Raw genomic sequence first — 12,917 nt, 5'->3', positions numbered from 1 at the left:
ATCATCGGATAGCGACTCCTCCAACCGAGAACGGTAACGAACGCTTGTTTTCGCGACTGCGAGTGTCGGCGTTTAAATAATTATGCCGCGAGATGTTACCTCAAGGTCTCGAGAGGTTAATAAGATTCGCGCAGCGAACGAAAGTAAAGAGTCTCGAGTTTCACGGAACGAGGAAACTCGGAGTGGAACGGTTCTTTCTCGCCGCGGCAGTCGACATAATTGTACGTTACACGACAGGCCAAAGAATAAGACTGCGAGGATTCGAAGGTTACAAGGCTGGCCTGGATACGAGAACCGACTCGACAGGTACCCACGCGGTCGCAGCCACGCATCGAGGAGCGGAAGTAACGTTTCACGTGTCGACGATGCTACCCTTTACGCCCAATAACAGGCAACAGCTGCTTAGGAAGAGACACATCGGAAACGACATAGTCACGATAGTTTTCCAGGTAAGAAGACAATAGCCGACCGTGGTAATTCGCAATTAAGCGGGATTGCATCCTGTCCGTGCAAAGCGTCGAGCGCAGGCATGGGCAACCTTTTGATCGTAATAATACGGAACGAGCAACACCAATGTTTCCCTTTTTATTCCTCGAATTGCATTGTTTCGAGTTCGAAAAAAATATATACTACCTTTTGTGTGTCAGACAATACCAGAATTTATTTGCTCGAAACAGGAGCCTGGAGCGCTGCCGTTCAGTCCGCGGAGGATACGCTCGCAATTTCAGCACGTATTCATCGTGGTCAGAGCCATAAATCCATGCTCTGATAATACTCAGTACAGCGTGGCCGTGTCCAGAAGCAAGGAAGTGCCCATTTTTGGCCCTCCTGTTACACCTGGTGCCACGTTCGCCAAGGGAAAGACCTTTGCCGATTTCATCCTGGCTAAGGTCATCAACGCTGAAAACGCAGCTCACAGGTAACTTCGGATAAAGTCTACGCAAATCTATAGCTGTAAACGATAGGAGGATACCAAAGAACCTTCAAATTTCTGTCGCAGATCAGAGAAATTCGCCACGATGGCGACCAGGACGAGGCAAGAGTACCTGAAAGATCTCGCGACGAACTACTCCTCCACCACAGTGGTCGACACTGGACAGAAATTTTGTAAGTCGATCTCTCCACTCTGTGTTTGAAACTATAGCAACCATCACCGATGTTCTTTACCAACGTTTGTCTTCCAAAACAGCCATGCTGTCGTTCAGCAGCAAGAAGAAAGCGGCGGTGAGACCAAGATTGTCCTGCGACGCGTCGCAACGCGGCGCCATATGCTGGCAAGTGATACTGGAGGACAGTAATCAGAACACGGATTGTTATCTAGGAATAAGCGTGGACACTGTCGTTCTCATCGAGGAACACTCTAGACAGGTCGTTTTCGTCACCCCTTGTGCCAGCGTGCTTGGCTGGCACGCTCAAACGAACAGGTACCTTTAGTTTCGCAAAAAAATACAAGTCAATCTTTCATCGACAAGTTTATTATCCTCTGACGCAATGTTATTAATACATTGTACCAAAGAACAACAAACTGTTAACTCGCTCGACGATGTATTAATAGCTTCTTGTGCACTACAAAGTATTAATAGCTGTATCGACGAAGAAAATATCTGACCCCATTAGACGATAACTTTTATTAATCTATTCTGATCGGAACAGTTCGAGTAGGAAGTATTTATGTACTTTCCATTGCAGCTTGAGACTGTACTACCACCAAGGAGAGTGTATAACGATACACGTGCGTGGCGATTACGGAGAAAGGGACGAATTAATGGAGATCGTGGCTCGACTGCGCGCTGTAACTCAAGGGGCACCGGCTACGGAACTCTCTTTGAAGAGAAACAGTTTGGGACAATTGGGTTTCCACGTTCAGCCAGATGGAGTGGTGACGCAGGTCGAAAGCATGGGCCTGTCTTGGCAAGCGGGATTAAGACAAGGGTCCAGGCTCGTAGAAATTTGCAAAGTAGCCGTATCTACCTTGAGTCACGACCAGATGGTCGACTTGCTCAAGACCAGCGCGCAAGTCACGGTCACCGTCATACCACCGAGCAACGACGGTAATCCTAGAAGGTGAGTCGCTTTGCATCGTATGCAAATATTATCTCTATACACAGTTATACGGGTTTCAAGTGACAATTCAAAACTCTTTCAAAACTCTTGTCACGAATGCCCTACAGTTACCTCGGAACTAGGCGAAAGCAAATTTTTGTCGTCTATGGGTGACTTTAATTCGTTTATTTTGCGATTCCATTGCAGAGGTTGTTCGCTGCAAAATTGCCAGTATTTGTCGAGCAACTACGAGGGTGACTACGAAAACGTAACCAGTCCAGATAACACGCCGACTCAGCAAACAGCCATGTCTCATCAGAGACGATACGAGCGTTCCTTCAGTCCGCCGAGATCGAGCAACAGTTCTGGTTACGGAACCGGATCTAGCTCTAGATCGTTCAACGATCCACGCTTTCCCATGGAAGGAACGATGACCAGCAGCAGCAGCGGGCACAGCAGCGCGGATGATCGCTGGTAAGCAACCAATTTTACGATCTATTCCACGAACTCTTCCTTAACTATCACCATTGCGTCTTTGAAATGTTGAGAAACAATTTAGTCAGCCTCGCGTGGTACTTCAAAGTTGAAGAATTTTTAATATTTTGAATCTATGCTGAAACAAGTTCCCAAGCTATGCCCCTTGATCAATATAAATCGAATATAGGGTCGAAATATTACAAGCCGAATTTTCTCGCGCAGGTACGAGCTCCTAGAACCGCAGGACCAAGACAATGGGCATCGAACGGACGGCACTCCACCGCCGCCTCTCCCAGCGAGACAAAATTATCAAGTGGTGACGCCCAAGTCCTCCCAAAAAAAGGAGAAAGAGTCCCACTACGCCAGCAGCAAACAGTTTTCGGAGAACTCGAAGCAGCACCACGGTCACGATCATTATACCAAGGACGGCAATTACGCGTCGTCGAAAGCGATACAGGAGAGCGCGAGACACGAGAGCTATCAGAGGCAATTGGACAACGCTCACAACCGTAGCCAGGATCACGTCACCTCCAATTACGTGAAACTCCAAAAGGAGAAATACGAGATCAAGCAGGAGAATCTGTACGCGTCCCAGAGGGAACTCCACAAGAACGAGACGCATCACGTCGGCCATCAGAAGCTAACCGCGTCCAATTCCCTTCCGTTGGCACAGAACGCGTCCTACAGCCTGCCCAAGTCCAACAGCAACAACAACCTGGGCAGGTACAACGACTACGAGCAGTCCAAGTACGACTACGAGGGCGGAAAGCCTGATAGAAACTCGAAATACGAAGCTCAGGAAGAGAAACTGTTGGATAGAAGCGGACAGAGCAAGTACGAGCAAGAGGTGCGAAGCCACGAGAAGAGGACGATGGGCTACGAGTACACCGAGGACTTGTACGAAAGGAGGAACAGTAAGTACGATATGGACATCTCCAAGTACGAGTTGGAGTGTCAGCACAACGCCAACGAACGGAAGCACATGGACAACGAGCAAAATCGAGAGACTATCAGGTACGAGATACCCCACGAGTTCAAGGTGGGCGAGAAAGTCACGTGTCTAAAGACCACCATGACAGAGAGGCCCGTGCCTCACAAGATAAACGTCGAGTATCGACAGACGAAAGACTTCACCGCAAGCCTTCCGCCAGAAGTTAGGATTCCCGATGTAAACTGCTCCGAAACCACTACTCTGCCCAGCGAGGACGAACTGTCGAACGGTTCTGGGAGCGTGTCGCCTAGACTGAGAAGAGCCAACAAGCATCGCGGAGGAAATGTCACCCCTTCGAGCGGTAGCTCCAGAAACCAGAGCCCCAGACCGAAACCAGGCGTACGGAATTCTCACAGGAATTCCGCCAACCTGACGTCCAGCACGCTGCAAGAGGATCTGATGAAACTGATCAATCCTGACTACATCGCTGACGACGGTCAGATAACCAACAACAACGTGAACGCATTGATCAATCAGCAGAACTCAAACAAGATCAATAACAATCTGCTCGAGATCCAGAACAGATGCAGGTCCAGGGAGAATCTGTGCGGCAGCAGCGCCAGCACGCTGACCGTTTTGTCGACGAACGGACAGGAGAATGGAAACGGGAACGGGTCAGAGGTGATCCTCACGATGGCCAGGCCGGCTACAGTGATCTCCAACGCGAGCACAGCCTCCAGTCCTGCGCCCAGCGAAAACAAACTGTCGAAGGAAGAGAGGTAATTTAATAAACTCTATCGATTCGGTGGTTTAGTGTCAGAAGGGTGTAATTGTAATTGTCTATCGAGTTGAGAGTGATATTGGCTTAGTTTTCAAGTGCTTTCGTTAGTGCAGATGGTACAGTGACCGTAAACTATAACAGAACAAATTAAGTAATGCCTTTTCGTGAAGTTACACGACGAATCCATATTGTACGTATCATAAGGATGATTTAAATGAATAAACTATTAACAATGAAATTGATTTCATTTCTACCAAGTATCACTGCTTAACAATTTCTGCAATTATTCTTCTCTGCCACTAAACCACTGAATCGTTAACGTACTAACTGTATAAAGGGTGAAAGTAAAGTAAAGCCGAAGAGAATGCCCCTGGACGGAATTCAGAATCGTTGAAAAAGGTTATTTCACTATTGGTCAGGATTTCGTATCACAGAAACCAGCAGCATTGGTATCGTGACGTATTCTCAGGGCCATTCTTCGTAGCCCCTCGCAGTTGTATGGAATTTGACATACGTTCGCGTGTTTAGATTGTCACCGCGCGTCACCAAACCTCCGCATTCGATTTCCAAAGCGCCCAGCAACTTGACCTCGATCAAAGACGCGAAAAACCATAACGACACGGACGTAGACTGCTGGCAGAACCACCACCACCACGTGGACGCTAGGTCGAAGCAACACCCTCAGGAGTGGCCGGACGACAGGCTCATCGACGGGTGCAGTAATATCGCGTAAGTTTAGCGTACAACCCCAAGCACACCTGAGCAATTTTGAAATAACGTTCTCCCTTTCAAATGACTTGAAACTAACTCTCAGTTCACTTGAAAGAGGGCTAGGTAGCGATTTTTATCTGAAGACCTCGTTTCAAATGTCTGTCGCTTATTCAATTACGTATTATTATTTTAAAGCATTCTTCTACGCGTCTGTTTTCCGTACGAGCGAAGAATACGTTCATTTCCTTGTTTCAGTAATTCCGTGTCGGATTTGCAAACCCACCTGTCATCCCTGGAGCTCAGGGTAGCCAGAGAGACTCGGCGAAGACTTTCTCTGGAAGACGAGGTCCGTCGTTTGCGGGACGAGAATCGACGTTTGCAGGACGAGAGTCACGCGGCAGCCCAGCAGCTTCGACGTTTCACAGAGTGGTTCTTTCAAACGATAGATCACCAGTAATATTTAACAGTAATGGTATCGATGATTTTCATTCGAAAATATTAGCGATCGTTTATATTTTTCTCCGACGCGTAGTTCCCCGATCGTGCCAGAGTACGATCTTCTCGTTAAGAGCAGTATTAGTTCCGCGTTTTTCCTCGAACGTCGTCCACGTAGATTTTAAGACGCGAATCGACGTTAATTTAAAGCAATTGCAAACGAATTCGCGCGATTCGAAACGAAGGCGTACATACAAACGTACTGTTTAACGCGTTGAACGCTGGTTCCTACGAACCGATGGTGAACTTCTTGCTTGGGCAGCAAAAATATCGACTTCGTGGCGTATTGCGTTCATCAGACCATCGCAGCTTGTTAAACAGTGTAGCGAACAGTAATAATACTGAAAACGTAGATTTAACAGTATTTGCAAAGGAAACATTTTTTTTCATTCAAGTATTAGGCTCTTTATTTATTATTTTTTATTACACAGAGACTGACGTCGTTTGAAAGTTCAGCGTCGGCGTGTAGACAACACCATCGTGGCGTTTAACGTGTTAAGGATGTCCAGAGAGGAACGCTTTTCCCTCGCGACATTTTGTATCATAGATTTTAGTTCTCGATAGTCTTAAGTCGTACAAGTGTAAGTTACCTGTATGCTCCGTTGAAACATTGACGAGTATTTTGCAATGACCAGAGAGATACCTGTAGATTCGACGAACGTGCAGCCTCTGTCCATTCGAAGAAACGTTGGTTTTCTTCGTCTTTTACTCGTTAACGATTGTTGACGACGAACACGAATGACGTCTTGCTTCGAAACGACCAAATATTACTAGTTGTCTAAGGATTACTTTTCAACTCATCCCTGTAATTTATTACGTGTTTTGTATAATCGTTCGGGGTATTGTTAATCGAGCCAGAAGGGAACACTCTCGTACGCGTATGGAGATGAAAAATTAAAAAAAAAAAAAAAAAAAACAAAAAAAAAGAAAACATTCCACCACGCACGAAACACGAATTGTTAATCATTTTGATGCCTCGATCGTCCGTCACGAGGCTTTTGTTTATTCTTCGCAATAAGCTCTTTGTCTTCATCGAGCGTGAAGACGTTATCCATCGAGAAAAGTCTGTAAGTTAAAGAAATAAAAAGAACTGAAAAATGCATACAACGGTAGCAGTGGCGTCACTAGTTTTTGATGTCACCCGATGTGGCAAAAGTCATGTATCATCAGTGAAGAAACAATTTCTTTTTCTGTTTACTCTTAAATGTCAACTTGACCAGCAATATTTACAGACAATTATTTCAACGTCCTAGTGACGTCACCGCGCAAGAAGAGAATGTCAATTTTTATCGTCGACGAAAATAAGGATCCTTGTATGGTGAAATCGGGATGAAAAAGGTAGGTGTTTAAATAATGATATGCCACGGTTAGAATAAAATAGTTTATTGTAATCCACAGAAAAAAAACAAGACATTTCCATGACGCCTGAAGACTCACTGTTCTGTGTGTCTGGTTTAACAATAGCTGTGATTACACCCTTTCCTGTTCGAGACCAACGGAAACGCGCATTCGTGTATCATGTCAGAACGTCGAGGTGAGCAATACAAGAGTATTCGACCACGTTATTTTACAGACAAATTCTTTTACGTTAATCCGCCGTTTTAACCATTCATTTTTTGTCAATAGCGCGTAACAGATTCTGTATTTGTATATCTATATATATATATCGGAATACCCATTATAACGAAAAAAACCTGGGACTGCTCTCACACAATACTAACACCACGAATGTATGCAACGATAGTCTCACTTTCGAAGCGACTATTTTCGCTTCTTCGGTGTTCCGTGGCCAGTAAACAGAGCCGCGAATCATTTCTTCCATCCAGAAATGGGCAAAGTTTTCTCGATAAACAATTTCGAATGAAATATTTTACACTGCATTAATTACCCATTTAATTGAATAAAACGTCGCGAATGAAACGGCTGGACGTTGGTTTTATTCGTTGTGGACTATTCGGAACGAAAGTTTGCCCATCTCTGACATTCATCAGTTCGTTCGCTCCTTAAGTACATGAGAAGGTATGCAATACCGAATGTGGTTAGCGTTTAACGTGTTCGTATGTTTTCGACTTAAGTTTAATTCAGCAACGTAACATTCGTTACGCGTTTGAATGAAATATATTTATATATATGCCCTGTGGAAGATAGACCTCGATCAAAGAGATTCAGCGACGAGTGATTAGCTCGAGGAAATAGAATTCTATACATGGATCGACAGCTACCATCTGTTATCGATTAACCGCGAATATCATGCGTTTAGGGTGTATGGTTAATTTTCTTTTCCGTATTAACATACATCGTGAACGCATAAAATCCGCAGTCTAGTTATCGAGAAAAAATACGATGTAGATAATGAACACGCGAAGATGACACTCGCAGTGATTCATAACACGTGTACCAGTAAAATCATCGAACCCTTAACGGTTCTCCCATTCTCTAAGGCAGCGTTTCTCAAACTCACCTGCCTGGACACCCTCGATAATTGAAAATTTATTTCGAATCCTCCAGAGTAGATTATGTTATTATTTCGCATGACGTAGATTGAAAATTCGATATTCGTTACTCCTTAGGAGAATAAGACCAATCGATATTTTTCTGTTGAATTTTCAATCTACATCATCATAGAGCAAAGGACGAAATAACAAGCAATTGTTGAACGATTAAATTATTATTTCAATATATTTCAAAAAACTACTGTCTAAACAAGTTTCAATTTAATTTCAATGGTATCTGACATAGTTATAGCCCTGACAAGCTATATTATAATTTATAATAATGTACTACAGTTGCGGTATCGTTTGTCACGACTATAATTATATAACGTAAAAATATAAAACCATTTAAATTGAAATAATAGTTGGAATGATAGCTTGCTTATAAAAATATACTATAATATATTATTTATATTAATGTATTATAATATAGCTTGCCAAGATTACAATTATGTTGAATACACACACATATATATATATATTTTTTTTTTTTACAAACGAACTATCATGCCAATCATTATCTTAATTTTAAATGGTTTCATATTACGTTACATAATTATAGTTTCGACAAGCTATATCCTCTAATGTATAATAATTTATAATGGCATGAAACATGAATCAATATACATATAAAGCCATGTGACAATTCAATCAATGAACTATTAATTATTCTGAAAAATGGATTCATTTTTATTCATTTTAATTTATTTTCATATTAATTTCTATATAAACAGACTCTATCATATAAATTCAATTTTAAATTTGAGTAGAAATGCTTAAATTTTAATAAGGAACGAGAGGACCCTATAGAATTTTATAAACATTCATACGATTTCATTTTTCTTAACATCTACCGAGGGCAAATCAAGATTCTTTTTATCGTTTTAATACGAAGGGACGATTGTCAAAAAATGTTTCGATAATTGGGAATACTATCAGCATGATCACCGACCTAGTTTGAGAAACACTGCTCTATAGTAATTATTCCCTCCCCCCCCCCCCAAAAAAAAATTCGTAAGGTGTCATCGAAAGTGATTAACTGCGTTAGAAATTGTAAAGAGTCAAACGACTTTTTCCCTTATCGCCTCTACTGTCCTGCGTCTAATGCCGACAAGCTTGACGTGTTTTGCACGCGACTAAACATTCTTTCGTACGCTAAGTGTACAAGAGAAATACGAAACGCGTATTTTTCAGCTGAACAGCTGAATGCAAAGGAAATACAGAGTCGCGTGGCGACCTCGTTATATGGCACGGAAAGCGAGTCGCGTCGCTTTACGGAGGTGAATGAAGTTACTTCGCGTCAAGGAGCAATTTTTGCGGAAAAGCTGCACTCGAATAACCTACGGAGTATGGCTGGGACCATTCGGATAAGTATTCGTGTCGTATCGTATTTCTCGTGCTCTCCTTTTTACTTTTTGATCATGACTGAATTGACGATAATGATTCGTCGAAATTCGCAATCCCAGCCCTACTCCAGGGCTATCATCGAATCAAGCGCGCGCCTTTGACGAGCCGCTGAAAACCTATGACTTCGAGAGGGTGTCGAGGTCCGTGGAGCGAAAGACAGGGAAGAAGTTCATCGAACCGCTACCAAGAAGACGAACGTTGACGTTCGGTTTCGTTCCTTGGGGAGGCGCGTGGAAAACCGAACAGAGACGGAGGTTAACACATTCGAGACCCATTTCTAGACTATCTCCGATCGCAAAGTTTGGCATTATTCGAGTAATCGATAAATTAGTTGAAATTCTTCTCCGTGAGACTCTCAGCTTGAGTCAACGATCTCGAACGTTTGAATGCAGCATGTGTACAAGTATTTCGTTCCATATTTACTTTCTTCCAAACGGGAATCGAAACTGAGCGACGTTACCGGAAACTAAGTCGAACGAAGACGATAAGACGATAGATGGAAACGTTCTGATACTTCTCGGAATACAATTTTGCCTAAATCCTGCATCGAATCTGGTCGATCGTTTCTCCCTCAATTAATATCAATTCTTTCCTGCGTTTCTGCGCAGCTTTCCCGAATTCTCTCTCCTCATCGCGTTGGGTCACGGCTGAACAAACGAAAGTCCTCGAAGCTCGCGTTCCGTGGACATCCACGTTTCCATCTCGTGTTCCTTTGTCTTCGAGCACGCGATTGATCGCCGTCGTGACACCGAAACGGATATTGCAAATTCTTTGATCCCTAAACGCTCGAATATTACGAATAATAATTAATATCGGAGAGTACACCTCTGCGCCCCATAGCTAATACAAAAATACTGTTCTGTTGCACCATATCTTTTCCTACTATTCCTATTATTATGCATAATAATCCCTGTAGTCTTTAAAACGCTCCTTTATCTTCAGCTGTTAAGGAAAGAAAATACTGAATACGGCGTGTTAAAAAAAAAAAAAAAAAGAGAAGAAAAGAAAAGAAAAGAAAAGAAATTATGGATAGAAATAAGGGAGACCAGGGCTGAAAGTAACAGAGGTAGAGTGGCCTCTATAACATAATTTATCATTGACATTCAACAGAATAACGATTAGTGCAATATATTACATGCAAATATATTTATCTATTCTTTTATATATTAATTTGAAAATCGACCTAGATAGAAACGAAATAAATACTAAGAACTAAATTTTGTTACTTTCATCCCCCAGCGTCTCCCTTGTATCTTTTTTCCTTCACTTTTAGTCCTGTTCCTCGTTAAATCAAAGGATCGTTGGAAAAACGATAAAGAAGTTACGAAATTGCGTTCCTGTTTGGAAAATATATATTTTCCGTTTGCGGTCAAAGGTCAGCTTCCTCGTACCTGTACGAGCGAGGACTACGTATACCCGTAACGCGCGTGCGCGTCACCCTCCTCTTTTTTTTTTTCGTTTTTTTTTTTTTCATTTTCTTTTGCGATTCCGTCCCGCCGTTAACATTCGATTAAACGCGAAGTGGGGGAAGGGGGAAACGCGACGTGACAATTTCTGCGAAACGAATTGACCGCGGATTCCGTAACGTGCCACATATCCCAACAGTCGAAAAAACCACGACGAAGGGCAATCGAACTCGATCGGTCGTCGGGTATTTTCATGGAAAAACCTCAAATAGAATACCAGTCATGATATGCGAACGACCACGAACTGACGGATAATTCTTTCCACTTAATTTTCGTTTTCCTCCGATTTTCCGTATTCCATTGTTCTCTCCCGTTATATCTCCGTATTTTTTTTTTTTTTTTTTTTTTTTTTCTTTAATTTCTATAGTCGTTTAATTAATTATAATAATCGGACATCGGCGACGCACGGGATCCCGCGTCGCGACGGAAATGGGAGTTCCCCGATCGACGCCGAGCCGCGTCGTTTATTCGCTACGATTATTAATTGTATAATTATATATATATATATATAATTTTATATATATATATATTTATATATATATATATAGTATATATTCAGCATCACAGTAAGATAGCGCCCTTCATTATCAAGTGATCGTCGATCAGCTCGGACCATTATTATTATTTTTTTTCTTTTTTAATATTCATTCCTGTCAACAACATACTCTACAACAACCCGTCTAAACATCGTCGAATAATTTCTCTTCGGCATCACACACGCGCGGATGCCGTTTTTATTTACGTACATGATTGGTATCTTGTTTCGCAAAAAAGTACGCAAGACCAAGGAATCAGGCAGACACCTCTTCGATCGAACGAATTTATACGCAGAGACGTGGGCAAAATTCTTATTCGAAAAAAAAAAGGCTCCTCGACGTAACGAGTGGAAAAAAGATTGTTTCTTTGAAGTAAAATTTTGCCCACGTCTGTCCGTACGGAGATGGTTACAGCTGCCCGATAGAAAAATCGTTTTCTACCCAACGATAAAACTCCAGTCGTATCGACAATTTCGTGAAATACTGTCACCGGGTGAAAGAACTAAATAGACAACCCGAAAAAAAAAAAAAAAAAACGAACGCGTAGAGAAAAGCTTGCGAACGGAAATGAAAAGGATCAGCGACAGTCCTCTGGCTTGGATTCGAATCGCGGGTAAGGCCTGTTCGAGGACTTTCTATAGTCCGAGGACAGAGCAAAGTGAAGGCAGAGGACATTTCCCCCACCCTGTGGTCACTAACGTGGGCGTGGTCAAGGAAGGCGGGACTGAGGCGGCCTTGAGCCACTCGTGAGCCTTTGTTGGCCTCGGAGGCGTGACGTGGTGGCCTTTCAATTAGCTCTGTTCTTGTTTATAGAGAAATTCTCTGAATTAAACAGGCCTCGATTAACGCAACGCGCACCTAACACGGAAGGAAGAAACTATTTTCATACTGCACGCATTCGTTACACCGACGCCCGCGCAAAACACCGAGGAACATTGGATACATAAGCGGTACAACTTTAAATCGATCCATTTCGCGAATGAATTTTAGCCAGCTTCCTAATGCAATCTCGTTTCATACTGTGACACGATAGACGAAGAAGTTTTGTCAAAGACTGCGGTGATTCGCTACCATTTTGGTGGACTGTCCTACGTTCATTCTGATATCTATCTATATAAAGTAGCGAAAGAATGAGTCCTAGAAATAGATTATACTTATAATTACTCTGAAAATAAATAGTTATAAAAATAAGCGAGCATTTTTATGCTTAAAATACCTTAGGTAAAAAACTTAATTACTTTGCACCACATACGGAGTGGAATGTGTGGTCTCCCCATTTTTTACTAGATTCGTAAAAAGCGTAAATTACTAACAAAAAGGTTTAACTACCGTGTAAAAAACATTAACGACAACAATTGTCAATCGTAATTATTTGTAGTGCGACAGCTCAATAAAAAACACGTGGGTCAATAAATAAGAGTGCAACAAGAGATTAGAAATAGGATAAAGGACGCGCGAATCGATATTTGATCGATTACGTCGATAATCGTTACTCGCAGAATAAATAACTGTGCTGAAAAAACCTGCTCTCTCTCTCTCTCTCTCTCTCTCTCTCTCTCTCTCTCTCTCTCTCCCACG

General features: G+C 42.4%; 1 protein-coding gene across 3 annotated transcripts in view; it reads left to right on the top strand.

The window, feature by feature from the left end:
- The window catches only part of LOC128889387 (signal-induced proliferation-associated 1-like protein 2), a 46,544-nt gene extending 37,617 nt beyond the window's left edge, over positions 1–8,927 (top strand). For 2 of the 3 annotated variants that reach the window (XM_054146972.1, XM_054146970.1), the window contains exons 6-14: positions 238–449; positions 678–919; positions 1,001–1,107; positions 1,190–1,424; positions 1,690–2,064; positions 2,251–2,517; positions 2,743–4,230; positions 4,761–4,961; positions 5,199–8,927. In XM_054146972.1, the coding sequence (XP_054002947.1) occupies positions 238–449; positions 678–919; positions 1,001–1,107; positions 1,190–1,424; positions 1,690–2,064; positions 2,251–2,517; positions 2,743–4,230; positions 4,761–4,961; positions 5,199–5,400 (3,329 nt within the window). In that variant the 3' untranslated portion in view covers positions 5,401–8,927. The remainder of the gene's footprint in view (positions 1–237; positions 450–677; positions 920–1,000; positions 1,108–1,189; positions 1,425–1,689; positions 2,065–2,250; positions 2,518–2,742; positions 4,231–4,760; positions 4,962–5,198) is intronic. The other variant, XM_054146973.1, reaches the window with a different exon arrangement.
- Positions 8,928–12,917: the final 3,990 nt, after the last annotated feature.

The sequence above is a fragment of the Hylaeus anthracinus genome, unplaced genomic scaffold (assembly GCF_026225885.1).
Source record: "Hylaeus anthracinus isolate JK02 unplaced genomic scaffold, UHH_iyHylAnth1.0_haploid 11997, whole genome shotgun sequence".
Taxonomy (NCBI): Eukaryota; Metazoa; Arthropoda; class Insecta; order Hymenoptera; family Colletidae; genus Hylaeus; species Hylaeus anthracinus.
The sequence above is the reverse complement of the archived record's forward strand: the minus strand, read 5'-3'. Positions and strand labels throughout refer to the sequence as shown.